This window comes from Canis lupus, chromosome 2 (assembly GCF_011100685.1).
Source record: "Canis lupus familiaris isolate Mischka breed German Shepherd chromosome 2, alternate assembly UU_Cfam_GSD_1.0, whole genome shotgun sequence".
Taxonomy (NCBI): Eukaryota; Metazoa; Chordata; class Mammalia; order Carnivora; family Canidae; genus Canis; species Canis lupus.
The window spans coordinates 38,032,255-38,057,951 of record NC_049223.1 but is presented as its reverse complement, the minus strand read 5'-3'; the positions used below and the strand labels follow the sequence as shown (position 1 = coordinate 38,057,951).

The following is a 25,697-nucleotide window of genomic DNA, read 5'->3' as shown; positions in this document are numbered from 1 at the left end:
CTCAAAGAGTTAAAAATAGATCTGCCCTACGACCCAGCAATTGCACTGCTGGAGATTTACCCCCAAAGATCAAGATGCAATGAAATGCTAGGACACCTGCACCCCGATGTTTCTAGCAGCAATGTCCACAATAGCCAAACTGTGGAAGGAGCCTCGGTGTCCATCGGAAAATGAATGGATAAAGAAGATGTGGTTTATGTATACAATGGAATATTACTCAGCCATTAGAAACGACAAATACCCACCATTTGCTTCGATGTGGATGGAACTGGAGGGTATTATGCTAAGTGAAATAAGTCAATCGGAGAAGGACAAACATATGGTCTCATTCATTTGGGGAATATAAAAAATAGTGAAAGGGACTAAAGGGGAAAGGAGAAAAAATGTGTGGGAAATATCAGAAAGGGAGACAGAACATGAGAGACTCATAATTCTGGGAAACAAACTGGGGGGCTGGAAGGAGAGGTGGGCAGAGGGTGGGGGTGACAGGCCCTGAGGGGGGCACTTGATGGGACAGGCACTGGGTGTTATTCTATATGTTGGCAAATTGAACACCAATAAAAAATAAATTTATATAAAAAATTAAAATAAATAAAATAAAATTAGACATAAAAAAAAGATTCTCAATAAATATTTGTGAAATAAATAAACATCACAAACAGCATCATTTAAGGCCTTAGCATTGGAACACTAAATGTAACCTGACCGCTATCCACCTAGAGCATCTGATGTAGTGAGATGGCTACAATGACTCACTTATTCACCATCTCATCTTCATTTATTTGTCACCTAGCACCTGAAAGTCACAGAGAGGGTACAATGATGCATCTGACACTAATCCTATTAGTAAAATTGATCAAATCCCTTGTTCTGATCACCTATTCACTTTATCAGTGAAGAAGAGAATGGAAGAACATATGACACTCAACACTGGACAGATGACATTGGCAGCAGCTTATTAAATCACATTTATTTCCAGTCCTTGTGAGGTGGACGCTGCAAGCCACACACAGAGCCATGTGGGGTTTGCACCCAGAAACAGAGTAAACTGGCAGGGGCTGTGGAAGACCAACTCTGTAGTATCAAGAGGGTGGGAGTGATCCCAGCTTTCCATGGGGGTATCATTGGCTTGTTTGAATAATTCCACCATCTTGTAAAACCAACTAGGTTGAGGACCATGTTGGGTGGAGCTGGTGTGGCCGATGGAGGAACTAGCCAGGTGTGGAGCCTTTCCCACTGGGCAGAGGACATAGCTGGAAAGAGAAGAGGAAGTCACTGCTAGGCTTTTAGGGCCCTGTGAGGGTGGGAAATGTCAAGGCAGCACTTGAAATTTAGGTCTTATACTACATCTCTTGGCCGCAGATCCTCCTTTGTAAAATCAGGTGATGGGAAACAAATGATCTCAAGGTTCCTGTCAGTTTTAATTTTCTTTAATTCTCATTACGTGAAGCCACTCAAATGAGAGGTCACACTTGGAGGCACTTGCTGTCCTGATTTGTCTGTGAAAGATCAGTCTATTTTTGTTCATGTTAGAGAAATCTCACTGAATTCAGGCTAATCTCCTAGGGCCCTCTGAAAATTTTAATGTGAAGCTGAAGCATTTCATTTCCAGCAAGTGGGAAGGGGAGTACATTACAACATTTAGCACAGAAGTCAATTTTGGAATTAACAGGAAGAGCTTTTAGAGAGTCCAGGAAATAAATGATATTTATAAGCCTAAAATCAACTCTTCTTTTAAATAATATTAACCTTTTTAAAGTAAAGTCTGAGCGAGAGTTAAGAAATGTTTATATTTTCTTCCAGAGGGAAAAATTCATTATCCCAGACAGTAGGGGATTTGTGGCTCTCATTAGATTCCACAAATTTAAGACTGCAGGAGAAGAGTCAAAAACATCTTGCCTGCTTAATTTTGATCAAAAGGAGAAAGGAAAAAAAAAAGTGTTTGTCTTTGACTCTCAAACCCAAATTTGCAGAACTTAATAAAAATTGTAAGTTTGATTTCACATGCCTCTGTTTTAAAACAAAATTATCCTCATCACAGGAAAAGAATTTAAGTTGACATTTTCAAGAGTCTTAGTAATAAAAACTTATATCTAAGTTCATAAAGAACATTTTGGTTAAGATAGAGTAACCTGTTCTCTCTAATAGTCATAATAGTAACCATTCTCTGCTCAGGGAGCATGTGTTCTCCAACATTTAAGAAAGAATTGAAGAAAGTAAGAATAATAATGAAAAAAGTGTACTGCCGCCTGTGGTCTTTAAGCTAGGATGCTCTCCCACTTAGCCACCTGTCTCATGCCCAGTGACCTATTTCTTATTCTGGCAAGACGCTATTATTATCAATACATTAATATGAAATCAAATAAAAATAAAAAATTAGAATTCTGTAGCTTGGGCATGTGTACTCCAAAGAATGTTTCAAATTTATATTTAAATTTATCTGGATTAAAGCTCCCAGACCAGCAATATCTTGTGCTGAAAATACTGTCCTGTAACAAAATACAGTTTAATAGGACATTCTTTATAATACCAAAGAGTTAAACTGAATGAAGAGAGCAGTGGTAGCTTGCAATGTCTAACTTAGGGCGTCATGAAGAATTCTAATAGAAAAATGTAAAAAATGAATCACCTAAAGGAAGGGTCATGTATTACAGTCATTTCTAGGCTGTTCTCTTATTGAGTATAATAAAAGCTGATCCCTCTATCATTTTAAGGACCATTATATATTAAATTTTTATGGCGACTGGCTTACTTGGCTAGGACACTGCCATTTTCTTTCTTTGCAAAAAGACATATTTTCCACAACATAAGTCACCTTATGCTCTGTGCACTGTGAGAAGAGGACAGAAAGGGAGATGAAGTAGAAAGATGTGCGCATTTTCTTTAATGTTTGAAATAACATGAAACAGACCAGGAAAATCAAATATGAGTAGCACTGTTCAAAATTTTCAAGTATAACTGCTCTAATGTATTAAACCAAGAGTGCCTGATAATCAAAAGGTATTTGTGAGACTAAAATGTACAACACAGACAAGCCCAACTGGAAAAATCTAGTACAGAAGATGACAACAGCATATTTTTAATATGCTCCATAGGATCAAAGATACATTATAAAATAATACAGAATCTGCAGGGAAGCGCCAGAGTGAGTGTATGTAATTGATCTCATAAAGAGATAGTTTTTTCAAGCCCAATCACTGCAGTTTTTAAAAGTCTATTTTGGTTGCTGACAAGATCCTATGGCTTCTACGGCTATACAGATGCAGCAATAACAATAAGTTCAAACATTCATTGAGTACTTAGTATTTAGGCATTGATATTTGCTTGCATTATCTCACACAATCCTTGTAGCATGCACATAAGATGAATACTATTATTATCTTGCTCTTTAAACAGGAGAAAAGTAAGGCACAGAGACTTCACTAACATCATGGCTAATAAGTGGTAGAGGATGTAAATCCAGGCAGTCTGCCTCCAGACATGCATCCTTAACCACCATATATTATTAATTAAATTACATGATGATTATAAGGTAAATTTGAATATTAGGTGATAGGTCATGTGCCCAATGAGAAGATCATAAAAAATATTTTTTTATCAATTTGAATATATACACATTTGGGAATGCAGATACAATTATCGACATATTGTATCGATATGATACAATTATCATATATACATAAATCATATACATATCACACATATATAAAATCATGTTAGGTAAAGTAGCATATTCATTAGAAATAGTGCCTTTTTTTATATTTATGTTACATAACACAGCAATACAGCCTAGTGGTTTAGCACAGGGATTCTGGAGCCAGAATGGGTTCAAATATGAGGTCTAGTATTTCCTGCCTTATGATGTTTGACAAGTTATTTAACCTCTTTGTTATATTTAATTATATGTCAAATGTATAGTACCTACCTTCTCAGGCTGTTAGGAAACGTAATTGAGTAGAAAGGTGTGAAGCTTTTAGAGCAGTGCCAGACACATAGTAAGTATACACCCATGTTAGCTCTTAGTTTTTTTCCCCCCGAATGCTTCACTTGCAGCTTTGGCATGAGGGGTCCTGTCATACCGTAGCCCAGCCCTCTGACACTGTATTTTACAGTATCTCCCCTTCTAAGTTGTTTGAGATACAGAACTCCCAGTACTGCCACTGAAATTCTTATTCCAAACCACAATATTCATTCACCTCATATTAGAAATGTTTTATTTGCTTCTTAAGAGATTGTCTGATCTCTACAATAAAAATACAGCATTGCTTTTAAAATTAACTTTAAAAGCCTTTTTTTAAAAAAACATGAGGCATTTGCAATATTCAAGTCAAAAATCCCAAGAATAATTGCTAAATTAAATTTCTTTGCCTTTAAAAAACCCATTTTGTCTAAAAGCATCCAGTATTTTTCCAGGCAAATCTGACTTCCCAAGACAATAATTTATTGCTCAAAGTAAAATAATTGAAATAACAAAGGCAGAATTTGATGAGGAAATTCTTTTCAAAGGCATAAAGGAGAATTTGGAGGAAATATAATTGTCATGTTTGGGAAACAGAATGATATCATTAATATTCAGAGTTAGTGAAAACAGATCTTGGGCACTTATGTTGGTTTTTACCATAATTATCAGGTTTCATTGTGGAACTTGACATGATAAGTATAGCTGTCAAATCCCCGCCTCATTTGGTGCTTGTGGATATGGTTGAAGGTAGGGGAAACTATCTATGTTCACACTAGAATTTTCTGGCAAAATTCCCTGTGACATATTACTATAAAACAGACGAGAAACAAGGCAACTCTAAAATCTAAGCACCATTTCACTGCCTCCTAAAAAAACGAAATTTTCCACTTTGTCAAGTACGTAAAAGTGTTAGTTTGTATTCTAGTACGATTGTCAAACTAATTAGAAGATATCACTCAATTAGAATGTTCTTTCTTTTTGGGGGGGAGGGACACAAGTTTAGTACTGAGAGATTAAGTCTCAGGGACAACTAGGACAACAAGCCCACTTCATGATCCATCAACTCTTGACCTGGTTAAGCCTTTCTACTAGTGAAGACAACTCAGTGACCTTAACAGAGGTCAGCGCATTTACAGAGTACTGCAGTTTCCTGTAATATAACTTTCTGGAGACTATCCCCTGGGGGGATGCTACATCAAAAGAAAAAAAAAATTTTTTTCTAAAAAGAGAGGTCTACAAAATAGACTGGTATTCTCTAAGGAGTTTCTACAGGATTCTTTGGTTTATACTTCAAAGTCCAACAGCTTGGAAGATTTAATCATATAGCTTAATTTGTTTGCTTGTCTTATGGAGTAAGGGGCTGGCAAGGCTACATAGGAAGAGACAGGTAGGGCAACATGACTACGCTATTGCAGAGGGGTAGGTGACCAGGCTTACAAAATCCCAGATGCGGAAAATGTTATAGACAAGATATATTAACCAGAGAGAGTGGAAAACTAAGCCCCCAGTGGCAACCCATTCCAGACTGTCTCACTCTAGGGAGCTTTTCCCCCTTCCTTTCCATTCTCACCTTCACTTAATAAACTTTCACTTCACCTTATCCTTTTGTGTCCATGAGATTCATTCCGCAACTCCATGAGACAAGAACCTGTGACCCTGCAACATTATCAATTGGGGCAAGGGTTAGAGAAGAAGGAAAACCAGTAAATACAGTAATTGTTTGCACAGATAGAGTATTTCAATAACAGCTACATCTAACAATTCATTCCTAAGCAGGTAATATTTTATGTTTATATTCTTATATTTTGTTTAAATTTGAGACTGATATCTCTTTTGGACAGGAAGAAATGGAAACATGAGAAGAAACAAGAGACTAGAATTTTCTTTCAACCATAAGATCACGAAGTAGATGAATTAATAGATTATTACACATTGGCAATAACTAGAAGCCCAGCTTCATAGATAGTATAGCTTAGAGAGTATAACCATATAATTTATCAATGAAACTGGGACATTTTTGATAGAGAAAAAGGGACGATATAAATAATTACGCTGGGAAAAAAAGCATAAAATGGGACAATATGGCTGTCTCCAGCAAATCTGGCTACATTATCATTCTTCCGAGTTGTGCAGATGGTATCTACATCCATAAGTTCTAAAATGGTTTATAAAAGTTGGTAAATTAAATAATTTGATGAGCTATTTCAGAAATTTTCTGGTGAAATTAGCTGCCCATTCATCTCAGGAGTATAGTCCTTGGTTTTTCAGTTTGTAATTTTCTTATTACTATTCTTGTTTGGAGGGGAGTGTGGAGTTGTTTTGTTTGATTGGTTTAATTTGTTTCATTATAGTGTGTATGTTGAAAAAAAAAACAACCTTTTAACCAGTGAAATTTTATTATTCTTTTGGAAACTGCTCCCAGAGCAATGGCCTGGTTTCTTTTGTAAAGACCATAGGATTCGAGGGCAGCATATAATGCAAGGGCTGATGGTATAAATTTTAATACTATAGGCTCTGAAGACAGTTCTGCTCATTGGTTAATACCATGGCATTTGGAATTAGGATTCCTGAACTTTCTGAAAGTGATTTAACACTCTGTGATTTATCACAGAAGCCAGAGCAATCAAAAGGAAAGAATCTACTTATAACACTCTTCAGTTCATAACCTTCAGTAGTTCTCCTTTGTCTTTTAGAACCAACACCAGAATCTCACAAGACACTCTTATTTCCTGGTCCTTGCCTATAGCTCCAGCCTCAACTACATGGCTCTTCTTGAGGCCTCTCTAACTATCCTGGCTTCATTTAAACCAGTGATTTAAAAAAAAAATAAAAAAAAAATAAACCAGTGATTTCCAAACTCTGATTTTATCCAAGAGGCATTTTTAGTTGTCACAAGGTGGCAGCGGGGATGGGAGATGTGCTACTGGCATCTAGGTGGTAGAGGTCAGGAGCATTCTTCAAGGTCAGGGATGTTCTTCAAGCATCCTACAGTGCACAAGGCAGCATCCTCCAGGCACCTCCCCGGAGAATCATTTAGATCAAAATGTTAATAGTGCAAAGGTTGAAGTACTCTTATTTACACCTTTTCTGACACCATGTTTTCCCTGTTCCTAGGCTTTACACACTATTCTCACTGCCTGCGATACTCATGCTCTTCCTCTCCCCTCTTTTCCCTTTTCTTTAAGACTTCATTTATTTATCCATGGGAGACACACACACACACACACACAGAGAGAGAGAGGCAGAGACACAGGCAGAGGGAGAAGCAGGCTCCATGCAGGGAGCCCGACGTGGGACTCGATCCCGGGTCTCCAGGATCACACCCTGGGCTGAAGGCGGCGCTAAACCGCTGAGCCACCCGGGCTGTCCTTCTTCTTCTTATTATTATTATTTTTTAATATTTTATTGTTATTCATGAGAGAGCCAGAGGGAGAGGCAGAGGAAGAAGCAGGGTCCCTGCAAGGAGCCTGATGCGGGACTCGATCCCAGGACCCGGAGTCACAACCTGAGCCAAACGTAGATGCTCAGCCAGGAGCCCCCCAGGCGCCTCTCCTTTTTCTTTAGCAACTCCCATTCACCCTTTTGATCAACACCTTCTCACCGTGGCTTTCCCGATTTTCCGCCGCAGATGAGTACTACACTCCCTCAAAGAATTACTTGCACGTAAGAGCATCAGTAACAGTTTCACACGTATGTCCAGGTGCTTGATACCCCGCCCCCGACCCCCCCAAGGAATCCCAGGTGACCGGCACCGTACAGCTTGTGTGCATCCCAGTATCCCCGACAGCGGGCACAGCCAGGTGAGCTGTCCTGCAACTAAAGGCGACTAAAGGAACATTTAACAGCCTCACTTACAAAAGGAGAATAATAGAGTACTCGTCTCGTTAGGTTATAAGGACTAAAAAACAGGCATACACTCCGTAACACTGTGTCTGAATCCCGGTAAATCCGGAGGGCCCGACGCTCTGCAGTTTGCGGACAGGGACGGACCCCTGCGGCCCGGCATCGGCGCTCGCACACCCTCCCCCGGGACGACCCGCGACCGCCCGCTTCTCCCTCCTCCAGAGTAACTAGCAATTGCTGCGCCTGCGCCTTTCTGCCTCTCCGGCTGCCCAGACTACCGGAAGTATTTTCCTTCTTCTCATTGGCCCGCCACTGGACGCATTCGTCGATACCGCGCATGCTCTATAGCGGGTCTCCCCGCCCGCCCCCCCCCCCGCCCCCCCGCCCCCCCCCCGCGCCCGGTCCCGCGCCGGGTCCAACCCAGAAGGGGCGCAAATCTGCCAACGCGCCTGCGCGAGCGGCGTGCCCCGGAAGCAGTTCTTTGGCCCTGTGACACGTAGCAACGGAGTCAATTCAGAGTCTGAACTGGTGTTGGGGGGTTTCGGGGGGTCGCAGGAGCTGCTGCCGCCGCTGCCGCGTTTGGTGAGTGTGCCGGGCTTGTGGCCCGCTGTTCGGGTTCTCTTCAGTCCTGCGGCGCGGCTTGTTGCGGCCCTGCGGCGCCGCGTTCCGATCCTCTCGCCCAGACCCTCGCTCCCTTTCAGGCCCTTGCTTTGAAGTGGCCCCTGGACCTCGGGCTCGGCCTTCCAGGGGTCGGCCCCTTCCCGGCAGGCCCAGGCCTTAGCCTGCAGGGAGACAGCCGCCCTGTCGGCGGCAGAGCCTGCCCTGAGCTGAGGAGTCGTCTGTGTGGTTGGTATTCGAGATCTCCGCGGAACCGGGGCCCCCACGCCCCTTCCCCTAACCCGGGGCACAGCAGCGCCGTCAGGTGGGCGGGGCTTCCCGGGCCTGTTTTTAGACGTTTCCTGTGCAGCTGCCCACCCGGACCCGTCCTCCAAATGCTCTTCCCCCAAACTCCAGAAGAGATCATTTACTGCCTTCTGAGGCTTTTTGCTTCCTTCGTTCGTGTCGAGACGAATTCGGTAGGACCTTCCTTGGGTTTGAAGAGTATTTGCCATTTTTCTTCTCTCTTTCAGATCCTTTGCGATGGCAGGCTTTGAGAACTTAAACACGGATTTCTACCAGACCAGTTACAGCATCGATGACCAGTCACAACAGTCCTATGATTACGGAGGAAGTGGAGGACCCTATAGCAAGTAACTTGTCAGCTTTGACCGTAGTCCCCGGCTGAAGCGAATGCCTGTATCCTCAGTGTTTGGTTCTTCCTAAAACCGAGCGTGTCACCGTGTCCCTTGTCAGGAATGTGATTTTTCATAATTTTCCTTCCTCTGGAAAGATCTGTGACACCGGTTTGGGTTTGAAAGGATTGCCCTGTTTAATTTGGTGTCTTCTGCAAAACCTTCCAGCGTGCTGTGACCGTGAAAGTGGATTGTTAAAGAACTGTTTCCTAGTGATAGTATTTCTACATCATTTAAGATACAGATAAGGGCTTCGAGGACCTAGGAGATACATAGGCTGTTTAGTCCACAGAGCCAGTTGAAAATTTAAAATCTTGCAACAGTTAGCTCAAGAAGTTAAATCAGTCCAAATTTCAGACCTTATCAGTGTTAATTCAGAGGGCTTAATGACACTATTTAGCAGTGTAAGCTCTCTTATGAATCATCAGGTGATTTTTTTTATATATATATATAACAGGTGATAGTGATAGTCATCTTTATTACTGCTCATAGCAAAACCTATGGTCAGTACACACGAGTCACCAGTTGCAGGTTGAAGAGGGGGCCTCGAAATCTTTCAGCCCTGAACTGTTAAAGAACAAAATTAAACAACAAGAAAAAAACCTACTTTTTTTTTTTTTTTTTTTTTTTTTTAATGGTCCCTGGTGTTAGTGGCAGAAATACATTAGCGGAGCTTTTCCACCGATTTCCTCTAGAATGTTGTATTCTTAGTTTCTTAGGATCTTAAAGATAACCTCATCAGTCATTTCCTACAGCAGGGTGGCTTAACCTTTCTTAGGTGGTCCAGAATCCCTTCAAGAATCTTACAGAAAAGATGGACCTGTTTCTGAGATGTAACTCCACACACTCAGATGCCCACATAAATATGCATGTTACTGCACACAGTTGGTGTCATATGATATTCATTTATGAACCATGAATTAAAAACCTCCTGAAGGGTATCCCAGGATGAAGACAAGGGAAGGTTGTGTATTGAATCAATCTGAGAGAAACGTGTAGTAGTAGAACATGTTTGATTTAATAAATCTGAATGACAGTGCCAAGAGATTTAAAAAACAAAGCAAAAATCAAATTCAGCCCTCACTCAGTATGGCCTGTCTTAGATAAGCTGTCACCTGTTGACCTCTTGAATCTGCTAAATTTGATATATTGTAAGGCTTTTCCCCCCTAAAAGTCTAACACCTTGAACGGTGGGAGTGAGCATGTGAGAAATACTATCTGTGAATGAGTTTTTTTTTCCTTCTGCTAAATTCTGTTATATGCCATTGGGGATTTATCTTTTTTGATCAATTAATTGGGCAGGATTGGAAAAATCGTGTTGAGAAATTTCCATTTACTTAAAAATGTTTTTGTTTTTGTTTGTTTGTTTGAATCTTTGTATGAGAGGAAAATGAAAGATTGGCTTGAGTGCAGCCAAAGCGCTTTGGAAAACCTGGCTCTGTATGTAGGCCTGTTTATACTAAATGATGTTTGGATTCTGCAAAACTATGACATATAGATCACAACCTCCTAGGTTTATTGATCTCTGCCTTTCTTTCCTGTCCTGTTCATGTGTGCATCATGTGGGCATCACTTAAACTGTGACTTGTATTTTCATCTCAGGTATCATCATCTCATTTCAATTCTCCAGAGGGAGGTTGTTTAGATATTCTTTTGCTAACTATTCTCACATTTCCATTGCAACCAGATCATGTGCCAGTAACCATTGCTTCAGTATAATGAATTTTTTATCCCAGGTGCTTTTATACCCATTATTGCCAATTAACAAATATGAGTTTATAGGTGAAGCCTAGTGTAGGAATGTAGGAAGCCTAATGTATTAGCAGTAATAACTGGGATTTATTTATTTATTTATTTATTTATTTATATTGTTTTTTATTTTGATAAATTTATTTTTTATTGGTGTTCAATTTGCCAACATATAGAATAACACCCAGTGCTCATCCCATCAAGTGCCCCCCTCAGTGCCCATCACCCAGTCACCCCCATCCCCCGCCCACCTCCCCTTCCACCACCCTAGTTCGTTTCCCAGAGTTAGGAGTCTCTCACTGGGTTTCATTTATAAGTGTCATTTTCATATTCATGTAATAACAACAACAAAAAGTAAAAGGCCCTTTCACCTTAATCTGTTGAGTTTTATGATTGCAACATTGGTTGGGTCCCACATTGTATGCTAGATATAAAATACCAACTACTATTTTTAAAGGTTTTAAAGCTAGTATTTTTTCTTCTTTGACTTAACTGATAAGTATCTATATGGAGTACAATGTTGATTTACTCTCTAAAGATCATGTCTACCATGTTGTGTTCTAGTTTAAAACCAGCAGGCAAGCCAGGAATTTTCCTGACCAGGTCCTTCTGGAAAAGGAAAATAGTAAAATTCCACGGTGTAGTCTTTCTCACCTTGGATCTTAAAGAAGGAATGATGGTACCACTTTTGAAGCTGTCATTTGCTTGTAGTAATTCTCTTCCTTACATGAAATATATGAGTCTCTATTAGCAGTTTTAAAGTATGGACCACAGACCCCAGAGGATCCTTGAGATCCTTTTCAGAGAGACTTTTAAGGTTAAAACTAATAATAACAATACTAAAACACTATTTACCTTTTTAGGTGTGTTAACATTTTTACTGATACTGTAAAAACAATGATTGGTAAAACCGCTAGTACCTGAATGTGATGACAAGGGCATCAGAGTGTTTTAGTAATCATTGTATTCTTCATCACCACACACTTGCTGGGGTGTGGAGGGAACCAGTTTCATTTAAGGCTGCCCTTGATGAAGCAGTAAAAATCATGATGTTATTAAATCCTGACCCTTCAGTACACATGTATTAAAAATATTCTGTGTGACAAAATGGGAAACAGTCATAAAGCACCTCCGGTTCATACTGAAGCACAGTTATCTTGAGGAAAAGCCGCTGTGCAATTTCAGTTGCAGGTTGTATCAACTGCTTTTTTTATTGGAAATAACATCCCAGCAAACTGTGGTTATGTAGATTTGATAACTGGGCAGATATTTTCTCAAAGATGAAATAATAGAGATAATAATTGAATAATGCTTAACTTCAAGAAAGAAAACTGACAGTATGTGTAATTAATGGTTAAAGTTTTCAGGTAAAAATGAGGATTTGGGAAAACTATCCATTACTGTGAACTTGTCAGCTTTCTAGTAATTAACCATTTTTCTGATGAAATCATTGGTAGATATTAACAAATGTGATTTTCCTCTATTTATACTTCATATATATGTTTTTATATTAAGTATGTCAATATTTGGGAGAGCTATATCACTAATATTTTCTAAATTAGCAGTGAATGTTACAAAATCATACATGAGTAAGGGAAGAATCCATTCAAAGTGCAAGACACATCAGTGTATTTTAATATAACAGTATAAAAAGTTTATTAGTGTTAACAATTTTATTTATTCATTCATTCATTCATTCATTCATTCATTCATGAGAGACACAGAGAGAGAGAGGCAGAGACATAGGCAGAGAGAGAAGGAGGCTCCATAAAGGGAGCCCAATGTGGGACTCGATCCCGGGTCTCCAGGATCATGCCCTGGGCTGAAGGCAGCGCTAAACCGCTGAGCCACCCGGGCTGCCCTGTTAACAATTTTCTACGTTGTTGGGTTTTTTTTTTTTTTTTAAGATTTTATTTACTTATTCATGAGATACACACACAGAGAGAGAAGCAGAGACACAGGCAGAGGGAGAAGCAGGCTCCATGCATGGAGTCCAATGTGGGACTCGATCCTGGGACACCAGGATCACGCCCTGGGCTGAAGGCAGGTGCTAAACCACTGAGCCAGCCAGGGATCCCAATATATACCTACGTGTTCTAGATAACACTTTATTTTATTTTATTTTTTAAGATTTTATTTATTTATTCATGAGAGACCCATACAGAGAGAAAGAGAGGCAGAGACACAGGCAGAGGGAGAAGCAGGCTCCATGCAGGGAGCCTGATATGGGACTCGATCCCAGGACCCCAGGATAACGTCCAGGGCTGAAGGCAGGCGCTAAACCGCTGAGCCACCCAGGGATCCCCATATATAACACTTTAGAATGAATTATAATAAATAGTAAATGTACAACCCTTTTAAAGGTGCAGAAGTTTTTAATATTGAAGTTTTTAATATGAAAATTAAGTCTTCTACTTACCCCTACTTTCAGGTTCTTTTACTTATATGATTATATTATATTAACTATGTTACATTATATCTAAACTTGTGTAATCGTGCATATTATATGTAATATATGTACCTGTAAATAAAATACACATATGCAAATATATACATACAGATATATTCCAAAAAGTACAATCACAGTGGGTACATATGGTATATACTATTCTGAACATTGGGTGTTTTTTCGTTTCTGCCCATTAAGTATTTTTTTTTATTTTCATTCTTTATTACACATAAAAGTACCTCATTCCTTTTAACAGTTGCCTAGTAACCTTTGCCCCCCCATTACAATATATTTACTGGTAACTGTTTGTGTTGTTTTTCGTGTTTTGCTATTAAATAGTGTTTCATCGAATTCTGTATTACTGTATAGCCAGAAAAATAAATAGCATTTTTTACAGCTTGGATTGAAATAGAGTGATAACTAAGTCTTGAGAATCTCATTGGGTTCTCCAGAGGGCTGTGTGTAGTTGAACTTTTGCCATTACTTGGATTTGCTTTTAATCAAGGTATCAGTTATTTTAAAAATTAGATTTAAGATCTCCAAATAATATTCATGGCAGTCATTAGATTTTATACTTGTCAAAAGGAACTATAAAAGTTTTAAGGGTAATTAAACTAAAGGATCTTTAAGGCTTTAAAAAATTTCTTTTCAAAATAATTATTTTATTCTTTATTTCTTTCTATGTAATGAGATTAGTTCCGTTGATAAGCCATATTTTTTTTTCCTAGAACATGGTAAAACAGGTTTTTAAAGACACTACTTCAGTAACCTTCAGGTCCCTGTTGTTTTCATCATTAAAATAGCCTTGGTAAAGTCTCTTTTTCTACAGTGCAGGATTTACTATAGCACATATCAAATGAGACAGTAGATGTACATCTGCTTTGAAAACTTAACAGTGCTATTCAAATGCAAGATGTACTAATAATGTTTTGTTGTATTCAGAAAACTTTCACAGGAAGAGGCTTGAATTTTTCTACTCTGTATTTGAAGTTGGTGGTTATTTTTAAAGAGATTTATCCACTTGCAAAATATAACATAGTACAGAAAGTAAAGAAGAATGATTACATTCAATGGAGATCCAAACCACAATGGAAAATTACATAGCATGTAGGACAAAGTCTGTCATGTTACATTTTCATTCATAGTTTTAGGCATCAGTTGTATTTCACAGCTGTCTTCATATTACATATACTTATTGAAGGGGAAGAATAGATCAGATTCTTTAGTTTTCATTTGTTGACCGCCTAATGTTTAAAAGTTTCATAGTTGGTAAAATGCTTAAGCTCTATGTGAGTGTTGGCATCATTAGCAAGATTCTCTAAAAAATACAACTTACCATTAGATAATCAAATTGATCTTAGTTATTAGATTTTATTTCAACACTATTTATGAAAACTAGTAAAGTAGCTATTCTAGGAATTGCAGGACTTTGATTCTCTAGCTCTCAGAGATTGCCACTGTTGACGTAATTCTGAGAAATGTAACTTTGGTTTATAGACAGTATGCTGGCTATGACTACTCGCAGCAAGGCCGATTTGTCCCTCCAGAGATGATGCAGCCACAACAGCCATACACCGGGCAGATTTTTCAGCCAACTCAGGCATACACTCCAACAACACCTCAGCCATTCTATGGAAACAATTTTGAAGATGAGCCACCCTTATTAGAAGGTAGGATTGGTTGCAGTAGTTCGTAGTATTCTGTGATGTCTAGCTAGTCAGTGAAAACATATCTCAGTTTGGAGAAGTTGTCCCTTCCTTTAAAAGAATAATTTTATAGAAAAAAAAAGCCACATATGAAACCACATTGAGCTATAGGGGACCAGATTTTTAATAGATCTTCATAAAGTGACAATTATGTGAGCATTGACTTATTTCCCATTACTGATTAAATTCTGTCAGTAGAAGAAATAAAAGGAAATACCGTAGTAGTGATTGTTTTACATGGGAGAAACTGGCAAAGCTAGTAACATCACTGAAAAGTATGGTGATTTTCAAATTGTATTCTAAAACCCATAAAGCAGTAGTTCCATACATTTTAGGTCGAGGTTGGATACCTTATGAAAGTCTAATGAGAGCTATGAATACCCTTCTTAGAAAAATGTACACCTGTGCATAGAAACATAGTTTCATATACAATTTCATAGCATCTCCAAGTATTTCTGAAGTTCCAAGTAAAGAACCCCTAACTGATAACATTGTCCATATATTCTTTGTTATGCACGCATAGCTGCGAATGTCTTGTTTTGTCATATCCACACACTTTTGCAGCATCAAACCAAAAATAGGATATTTGCAATCGATGAAAACTGGTATTGAGTAATCACCAAAATGCCTGATATTGCTAGATTCTCTTTTGATGCTGAATGTTTCATTTTGTCTCCTGTTGTAGCATAGATTCTGGTAAACTCAAGGTGTGTCACAAATCCTAATTGACTGTCTTACTTTCTTTTCCTTTAGAATTAGGTATCAATTTTGACCACATCTGGCAAAAAACACTAACAGTGTTACATCCGTTAAAAGTAGCAGATGGCAGCATCATGAATGAGACTGATTTGGCAGGACCAATGGTTTTTTGCCTTGCCTTTGGAGCCACGTTGTTACTGGTAAGATTTTAGTTTGAGCTCTCAGTGTGGATTAAAGAAAATCTTTCATTGTTCCATCAGGAGCCATTTTTGAGACTGTTGATATATCAAATCTTTCATGTGTTTTGAATGGTATTGAGTTGCTGGAATATATACCCATTCATCACTTCTCCATTGACAACAAATGTCATATATTTAGAAATAATTTTTTTGTTCCGAGAAAAGTTTCAATTATTAGGGGAAAAAAAACACAAATAACGTGTGGCTTCAGTCCCTCATCAAAATTCCGTCTTACTTTTTAGAAATTGACAACATTCTTTAGCCTATTGCTCTTTTATTTATTTATGTATATTAATAATAGCTTTTTCTTATTTTTTAATCTGTAGACCTTGGATGATGTTTTGTTATGGTGGTGCTTGTTGTTAGTTTCGTATATATTATTTTAACTTTTAATGAATTGGAGTGTTAAAAGACAAGTTTCCCTGCAAATGTTAAAGTATATTGAAAATGAATAGTTGTAAAGATAATTTGTTAATATTTGTTGTATTTTATCTTATGTCTCTGAATTAAGAGAGATAAATGATGTAATGGATAGAAGATGGGATTTTTAGTCAGAAAAGCTGGGCATCAGTTCAGTGCTCCTGCTCTGTTCTGGAGTAAAATGTTTCATCCTTCAGCTCCCTCTGATAATCCTATGTTTCCCACCTCACAAGATTGTTTACAGATTAACCAAGAGGTTATATGAGAACCCAGAAAAATTTTAAAGTGCTGTACATATATGAGGTTTTGTTATTACTACATTAATGAATTCATTAAACTCAGCTGAACCTTTTAAATCTTCTACATTCTCACATATTTGCAAATAAATACTGAGTCTAACAAAAATGAGAAGAATTTTTCCATGTAACATAATCTTTGAAGACATTCTCATGATTGAGTTTTATATGTCCAAAATCTGATAAACAAGGACATTTTTGAAATCTTCTCTGTGGACTGATTTTCATCATAGTATGACCTGAATACATTGTTTGCTCATATATCTTGATTTTAAGAGTACTCTTACAGGGGCACCTGGGTGGCTCAGTGGTTGAGTATCTGCCTTTGGCTCAGGTCGTGGTCCTGGCGTCCTGGGATTGAGTCCCGCATTGGAGGGAGTCTGCTTCTCCCTCGCCTTATGTCTCTGCCTCTCTCTGTGTGTCTCTGATGAATAAATAAAATTAAAAAAAAAAAGAGTACTCTTAGAGCAGTGTAACTAATTTATACTGTCTTAGTTCTGTTTGGTAAAGAACATAATTCTTTTTGTTTGTCAAAAGACTATAAATCCACCAACAATTTGGAAAAATAATGAAAGAAAATACATCTTCCATTATATTTCTCTTACTTGTTAGTAGTCAGTTTTCTTTTCTTCTCCCCTCCCCATAGAACCATGGTGTCCTGCTTATCCTGGCTTCCTTTCTGTTAGCTCCTTTAACAGCCATATAAAGTGAATGATGAAATTGTTTCTACTGTTACAAAGATTGCAACTACATCTGCCAATGAGAATAAATTGCTTCAGGGCAATTTTGGTGGTATTAGGTGCTTTCAAGTAATATTAGATATCGTCCAAACATTCTGCAGGGTTTTCCATCTTGTCTCTGTAGTTTATTTGCCTAATATCAGCTAGATTTTTTTTTTTTTTTTTTTTTTTTTTTTTTTTTTTTTTTTAGAAATCTACTACTAAAAGGTAATTGTACCATGATTTTGTATCTTTATTTGCTGAATTGCTCAAATACTAACTGGAAAATGAAAAAACCAAGTATCTGTGTATTGGAAAGTGGATATTTTAGATATCTTGAGGAAGATGTAAATCTGTATTTTACTACTCTGCATAAAGAATAGATGCCTCTATAGATTTTGATGTTTGCAAATTAGATATTTTCTTACATGTACCATTTTAGGTGAACTAAGACCAAAAAGAATTTTTTCCCTTTAACCTGTAATCTTTTCTTTACCCATAGGCTGGCAAAATCCAGTTTGGCTATGTATATGGGATCAGTGCAATTGGATGTCTAGGAATGTTTTGTTTACTAAATTTAATGAGTATGACAGGTGTTTCATTTGGGTGTGTGGCAAGTGTCCTTGGATATTGTCTTCTTCCCATGATCCTACTTTCCAGCTTTGCAGTGATATTTTCTTTGCAGTAAGTACTGATCATTATTTTGGGGATTGATTGACCAGTTCTCTGTAATAGGATTTATCTCACCATCAGTTTAAGATAAATCACTGATTCAGCAAACATGAGATACAGTGCCTGTTATGAATAAGGACTGTACTATATGCTTTTCAGTGGTGAACAGTGGAACTGAGAATAAATTTGAAAACTTTTTATACCATCTCTGCTTTTATCTGTGATAAAGAATTTCACTAGTTCTGTGTTTACTTACCATTGTCAGTAAACAAACAGAACAGTGGTGATTGTTAACTAAAATATTGGGTGAAAAGATCAAATTGTTAAAATTACTCTTACCAACTCTGATATTTTTTACACTGTATCTGATTTCTTAAAAGATGTTAGGCATATGCTAAATGAAAGTAATAAACACACAGTCTGTTTGGCAGCTTATTAACTGAAAACAAAACATTCTTGTTATGGGAAGAGGCTGTTACATGTTCTCAGATGTACTTGTAAGCAGCTTTAAGTGTGTAATTGTTAAGTAATACTTTAGGTAAAGTTAAAAAGAAAGATATAAATTCCTGCTGATAAATTCTCTTCTCATAGCTGGTATACAGATCCTCTCAACAGTTTAGGCTCCTCCTTGTGGCTAGTGCCAGGCACAACCAATGATGGGCCTTTGTTACACTTAGATAAAGTTAAAAGAGAGGTTTAGGGGAAGAGCATGTATCAGCTATTCGATGGTAGAGATTTTGATGGCTTCACAATGTTCCTGCTTTGCGTAAAAATGCTTCAGATTTGCAGTGTAAACTCATTCTTTTCATTTGTTGAGATTGGTACATATATATTTGAATTTTACAGAAGACATTTTCTACCAAAACAGTATTTTCTAACCAGGGCAGTTTTGCTCTTAAGGGTACATTAGGCAGTGTCTGGAGATCATTTTGATTGTCGCATCTGTGGGCCATGCACATGTGCTGCTGGTACCTTATGGCTAAAGGCCAGAGATTCTGCTGAACAACCTAGCAATGCACAGAACAGTCCTTCACAACAAAAGTGCATCCATCCCAGATATCAGTAATGTTAAAGTGAGAAACCTAGCTCCTATGCTAACAGGAGCAAAATGTAATTATAAATGAGCTTTTTATCACATCATTGAATGTGGATGTGAATTATTCAGCATCATTGAATTCACTATGAGGTACGTTATTTTAACATTTGAAAAAATCGATCATTTCTATAGATGTGTACAATGTGGATTTAAAATGCTTTTCTTTAGAATTGGTTATTGTTGTATTTTTACATAACTAATCTCATCTACTGCCTTTCCCCCCTTCCCCCTCTTTTTCCTTGTTGGTTACAGAGGAATGGTAGGAATCATTCTCACTGCTGGAATCATTGGATGGTGTAGTTTTTCTGCTTCCAAAATTTTTATTTCTGCATTAGCCATGGAAGGACAGCAACTTCTAGTAGCATATCCTTGTGCTTTGTTATATGGAGTCTTTGCCCTAATTTCTGTTTTTTGAACTGAATTTATCTGGCATGTGGACATCATTGGGCCAAAAAGGACTTTGAACTCTTAAATTGGACCAGCAAACTGCTACAGTGCAACTCTCATGCAGACCTAATATTTGATTATTGGAGCAATGGAAGTAAACATGTATCTTTTGTTCATTTTTATAGAACTTTTGAATACTATGTTGGATTTATCTGCAGTATGACTAGCTTTAAGTGTTTGTGCTTATACAAATAAGTGCTATTTCTCTCCTGTTCCTGCAGCCTTTAAAAAACAAATTTTTTTCCTTGCAAATTATATTAAGATGTTTTTAATAGATTTTTATCAACTGTGGGAAACTAACCACAGAGCTAATACTCTTTCTTAGAAACAACCCATAGTTAAGAAGACACAAGACTTACTGCAGAAATATTTTTCCAAGGGATTAAGAGAGAAAAATTGCCTATATTCTTGAGTTAGATGCACTTGAAGCAAAAAAAGTGATCCCAAAGTAGAGTTTTATGAGTTTGCGCTTCAAAAATTTAACATTCCTTTAAATTATCTTAGGGAGTTTTTGCTAAGATTCAATGAGAGAAGCCCATAGTCTACTTTATTGTAGATAGGAAATGTGCACACCTGTTGAGATTAGCATTAACTAACTAAACCATAGTGACCCAGACTGGCCACATTAATGTTCATAGTTGGGATTCCATATTTCCTAGGAAAAAGAAAATCACTAACCTTTTTTTGAGAAAAATATTTAAAATGTCACAATTCAGTACTGCAGTTATCAATGTAAAATGCATTTGATGCTTAGTAATTAAAATTTTCCCGATTTTATCTGCTGTCGAGTTGACTTTGCTGTTTTCGGTATTGCATTTTCTTTAACAAGGTTCTGGTTTTAACTTGTATTCCTAATTTATCCTAAGCTTTAGGAACAGAAATCATTTAGTATGAAATCAGAAAAAAGGTCTTAAGTGGAAGGCAATTTACTTTGAGTTACAACATTATTTCCTTGTATTAAACTTATTTGGCTAATATCGTGCTATCTTGCCAGAGAATCTCTAGGAAAATGCTGCATCTTGTATTTTGATCATTGGGTTTTTCTGAAAAAACAACTCTGATTTTGGATGAGTCCAGTTATAGTTATGAGAAAGGTGCCCTGGGAGGAGGAAAATGTTGCCTTCTTTAGAAAAGGGGACTTTACACATTTCTTATAAGATCATAATTTCTAATCTCTGGAATCATGTAAATTTGCTTTTCTTCATTAATACTTAATCTTCTGGAGGAATATTCTCACTAGCAGTTCATTTCTGGCTGGGTTTTCAACCTCACCAAAGTGTTTTAGAATATTTTTTATTGTAATCTATGGATAGTATCTTTTTTGCCTTTTTCATTTCATTTTGTAAATACACAGTAACCCTGTTAAGGCAGATGTAATGAGTGCCTTCTGTTAATACCCAGTTTTTCCTAACAAATAGGGTCGATGATTCTTTGCGAAATAAATTTTCCCACTGTTACTTAGTCCTAGACCATTAATCTTAAGCCATATTTATTTTTTGTCTCTCCCACTCCAAACATAAAAATTAATTTAAATCAATGTTGAGAGATTTTTATTGTTACTTGTCTTATTTAACTCCAAAGTCATTAGATACAAAACCATCTCATACATAACAGTTATTCTGTCAAAATAGTTATATAGTGGAGTTGCATTTAATGCAAGAGGTTAGTTTTAGAGTTTGGTACCTGAAGAGTCATGTATAGCCCCAATTTCCCTTCTAAAATTTTTCTTTAAAATACAACAAATATAGCCATATTTATGCATACTTTAAAAGCTGAAAAACCATTTCAAAAAGTTATATGTGGTGACTTTTTTCTCTGACATTGTAGTAGATTATGTTCCCTCATTGAAGTTTCAGGAAGAGCAGGTAGCTTGATTTGAGGGCCCATTTTGTACCAAAAACATACAGGTACCATTAAATGCTAGACACACTCTGTATAGCTATAGATTCACTTAGTGATTATCCCTGAGTAACAAACTCACTGTGAATGGATTTCAGGATCTGTCACTCAAGCTAGTGTTATTTATGCATGTATGTATGCCAAGGACAGATAATTGTTTTTATGTATGGTATAAATGTATATTTTATGAATTTTAATACCATGTTAGATTACCATGTTTACCAACGGGTGCTTTCAAGAGCTATATAAGTAGACCTTGTAGGAATAGGTATTCTTTCTCCAGATATAGTTATAAAGGTAGTGCAAATTTCTGTTAAGTATTAAAATACTAAGTACTGTCACATACTAGGCATCCAATCAAAGAGGATTTTTAAAAATGTAGGTAATGACATGATTTTGGGCAGAATTTAAGTATTTGACATTTTGCAAATTTGTGACCTTAAATGGGTATTGCTCAACTCAAATATACTCCAGATCTAAGTAAGGACAATTATCTCTGAAGCTCAAGTTATGCAGTTATTTTTATAGTATTTGTTACCTACAAAAAAGCCTTTCCTTTCTGAAATTATATACTTTTTCCTTCTAAATGGAAGAATTTAGAACTTTGGGCAAAAGAGAACTATAGAAGTTGAAATCTTATCCTAAAGGGTACTCTGACCTAGTTGTTTAGAATTGTAGGAAGTCAAGACCACATTTGGAGATCTGCCTGTTGTCATATAGAGCAGAGCTAATGTAATGATGCAGACAATTTGCTTAACTTACCCTGTGGGAGAAGTTTTATTAACTTATTTATATATATGTATGTGTAAATGTATGTGTGTGTGTGTATATATATATATATATATATATCTATGTGTGTATGTATATGTGTGTATATGTATGTATGTGACAAGATGTTTAGCTTTTCATAAGCTATTTCCAAGAGCTTTCCAGGAAATATTGAATGGTACAAATCATAGCATGAAGAGTACCAAAGAATAGCCCTGGGTTTTCAAAACTCTAGCTAGAGCAAGCTTCTACCCAAGTAATGCTCCATGTAAAATCTATCCTCACAAACTATCCCCTTTTCATTTGTGATGTCTTGTCAAATTCCAACTACTGGTTACCAATGATCTCAATTTTTACAAATTCCAATTTATTTGGAAACGAAAGCTTAAATGATTTCTTAAGCAGTTTCCTATAATGATACACTTGTTTTAAAATAGAAACTTTAAGAATGAAACATTAGAATTAGCCAAAAGCCAAGTACTTTTTCAAAGAGTTATAGTAATTAATGGGATATTCTTAGACTCTTCCCCCCCCCCCCCCAGGATGTATTTAGTATTTGAGGGAAGGAATGGCAATAATAAGATAATCAAGGATTATGGTGAATTCCGTAAGGAAAAATTGGATCTTTTATAAATAGATAAGAATGATCTATCATTAGCTTGTCAAGAATACAGTTTACTTTCAGACAGCCTGAGTAGAGCCTATCCTCACCACTCTACAATCTCTATTATTATTTTATAGCACCAGTGAAGAAATAATTGATTTTTAACTCGGCTACCATCCAAATTATTGAAGTTTGAATTTTAATATATAACTATTACTTGAATTTCAGTAAGCTGCTTTGTTCATTAATAATTAAGTATCCATAACTGGGCAGTAGGTAATATTAAATATTAAGTTATTGATTTGTAGGGATTGGCAGAGTAGTTTAAAAGTGTTTTATATTAACAAATGTATATCTCAGAATGGTGACTATGAAAACTGAAGAATGAAATCTAGTAGTGTGCAGTTAGGATTTTTGCATCAAGATAGGAATACTTCTACCCTTGTGCACAAAGTTCCTACTTTAGTTAATGAAGAACATTATCTGCTGATGGAGCACAGTGTTCTGTGTTTGTGCAAATAAATTAAAATGATTACATACTCAAATGAGGACTAATTAAATACAGAGTTGTTCTTCTAATTTAAAAGCACAAATACTTTCTTGAGCACATTAGGTTCTGAAAATTGGATATTACATTTTTTGTGAGCCTAACTAATTAGGCTTACCTTGCATATATAAATTTGGTTTATTTCTGAAACTACCACTAAATCTGATAGCATGTGGGGTGATTAATTATGCATTAAGGTGTTTAAAATAGCTTTTCAACACTAGCAGCACAGACAGAATTTTAAAAATGAGAAGTGCTCAGTAGAAACATTTAAGACAGTTATAAATTTGTATGCTGACTTGGCTTACTCTGATTATCTTAAAATTAGAGAAAGCAATATGGTTATTTCATTTTTTCCTTCAGGTAAATATAGTTCAGACAAAAGTCCTGGTAAAATTTTATGAAAAATTTGCTTACAGTTTTCAGTTTTGTGATCTTTGATAATGCTATGGGGCTTGATAGTCTTTTTTTTTTTTTTTTTTTTTTTTTAGGCAGCCATTTAGGTCCTAAAAGTCCTACAATGTTATATGTTTTTTTTCAAAGTGGGAATGTCTCTATTTCCTTTGCCTGTTACATGCCATTGTTATGATAAAGAATAATACCTCTATACAGCAATAGAAAGGAGTGGTTTATTGATAAGATGTTTTAACAGGAATGACCCTCAGAAACAGTAGGCTAAGGGAAAAAAAAAGCCATATATGAAAGACCACATATATATTTATATGAATTTCTAGGAAAGAAATCTGTAGGGACAACAGATTAGTAGTTGCATGGGGATAAAAGTGGGAATTGATTCTAAAGGAGGAGAGAGCTTTTTTGAGTGATCGTGGTTGCACAACTGTATGTTTATTAAAATCATTAAAGTGTACCCTTGGAATGTGTTAGATTTTATGATAGGTTAATAGTATGGAGAGTGAGAGTAAGAGGTAGAACAAACTGCTAGAACATCTGTATTTTTAGAGTTCAAGAGAAAAGAAGAGAAACCTAAGATCGATATTAATAGAGGATAAAACAATAGAGTACTTTGACCAGAGGGAAAAAACATTGTAATACCAAGGAAGTGAGATTGCCACCCCCTCTAAATTTTACTCTCCATCTAACTCCCTTCAGATTGATTGGTTTGTGTTTTATCAGATCACACACATGGGTGTCTTCTTCCCCTAGTGGCTTGTATCCACACAAATACATGCATACACACTCCTCTTTTTTAGAAATGTTTGTTAAAAGTCCTATTAATTTAGAGGCCTAACTGTATTCACAATGTGCAAACATCATCACTATATGATTTCAGAGTATTTCCATCACCTCATAAAGAAACCTCATACTTCTCAGTTTCCCAGCTCCCATACCCTGGCAACCACTAGTTTTCTTTTTGTCTCTAGATTTGCTTGTTGTGGACATTTCATATGAATAGAAGCATAAAAGATGGGCTTTTGTTTCTGGCTTCTTAGTATAATGTTTTCAAGGTCTTTTTTTTTTTTTTTTTTTAAGCAATCTGTTATTCAAATTGATTTGAAATTTTCTTCATTCTTTTTACTAGCTGAATATCATTTTATTAAATGACCAGAATTTAATTCACTTTGGCAGTGCCCCATCGTCAGACTGTTGGGATCTTTGTACCTTTTTGAAAAATTCTAAATAGTGGTGCATTGGTACTGTTATCTTTTATTATTTCAATGCCACATTTATACCACTCCGGTAAATAACTTAAATGCAGAATTTAAATTCTGAAAATTTCAATAATTTTATTTCCTAATAGTTCTTTTTAGTATGAGTCTAGTTTTTGGTTTGTTGAAGCATGCAAGTCACATATAGGCATTGCTCTGTGGTTCTCTGTTACTTCAGTATTTTTATACTACTCTTAAGCAGTGACAGGTGAATACTGGTAAAAGTATCATGTCACACCCATGCTTCAAATTATTTCTACGTTAGAAGGGAAGACTTCATTCAAAGTGAGTTGCCTTTTTTTTCCCCCCATTTAGGAGAGTCAGTCTGACAGTGTCGTTTTAAGGTCACTGTTTTTACATAGCTTTTTTTTTTTTTTTAAGTTCTGAAATGTGCCCATTTTTAATTTCTCCTTCAGTGGCTCTTTGTACTTATCTAATTTACTTATTTCAGAACATCCCTACCATTTAACTCATTTGTGCTTTAGTTGTATCAGTACTCATCTTTAGAGAGAATATCAAATACATGGTATAATCTGATAGTTGACTGTGCTCAAACTAGGTCTTGTTACCCAATTTGTTCCTATTTTAATTCCCAAGAGTTAAATTTATCATGATAGCAGTTAC

General features: G+C 36.6%; 1 protein-coding gene and 1 long non-coding RNA gene across 2 annotated transcripts; one reads left to right on the top strand and one right to left on the bottom strand.

Annotated features, from left to right (window-relative positions):
• Window positions 1-953: 953 nt before the first annotated feature.
• Window positions 954-8,085, bottom strand: LOC111092067. The gene is made up of 3 exons (XR_005355488.1): window positions 7,817-8,085; window positions 5,532-5,617; window positions 954-1,253 (listed from the first exon to the last, which is right to left on the bottom strand). It is a non-coding gene; the product is annotated as an uncharacterized LOC111092067 (long non-coding RNA).
• A 142-nt stretch (window positions 8,086-8,227) lies between these two features.
• Window positions 8,228-21,045, top strand: YIPF5 (Yip1 domain family member 5). Its single transcript, XM_038530498.1, has 6 exons — window positions 8,228-8,386; window positions 8,935-9,054; window positions 14,792-14,964; window positions 15,754-15,899; window positions 17,876-18,057; window positions 19,394-21,045. Exons 2-6 carry the CDS (start codon window positions 8,945-8,947, stop codon window positions 19,554-19,556), a joined length of 774 nt encoding a protein of 257 aa, XP_038386426.1. The 5' UTR covers window positions 8,228-8,386; window positions 8,935-8,944; the 3' UTR covers window positions 19,557-21,045.
• Window positions 21,046-25,697: the final 4,652 nt, after the last annotated feature.

Excerpts from the sequence above, each read along its gene's own strand:
- YIPF5 (XM_038530498.1), top strand. The coding sequence starts at position 8,945 with ATGGCAGGCTTTGAGAACTTAAACACGGATTTCTACCAGACCAGTTAC. Across the intron at positions 9,055-14,791 it reads AGTGGAGGACCCTATAGCAA|ACAGTATGCTGGCTATGACT; the intron begins GTAACTTGTCAG and ends TTTGGTTTATAG. Across the intron at positions 15,900-17,875 it reads TTGGAGCCACGTTGTTACTG|GCTGGCAAAATCCAGTTTGG; the intron begins GTAAGATTTTAG and ends CTTTACCCATAG.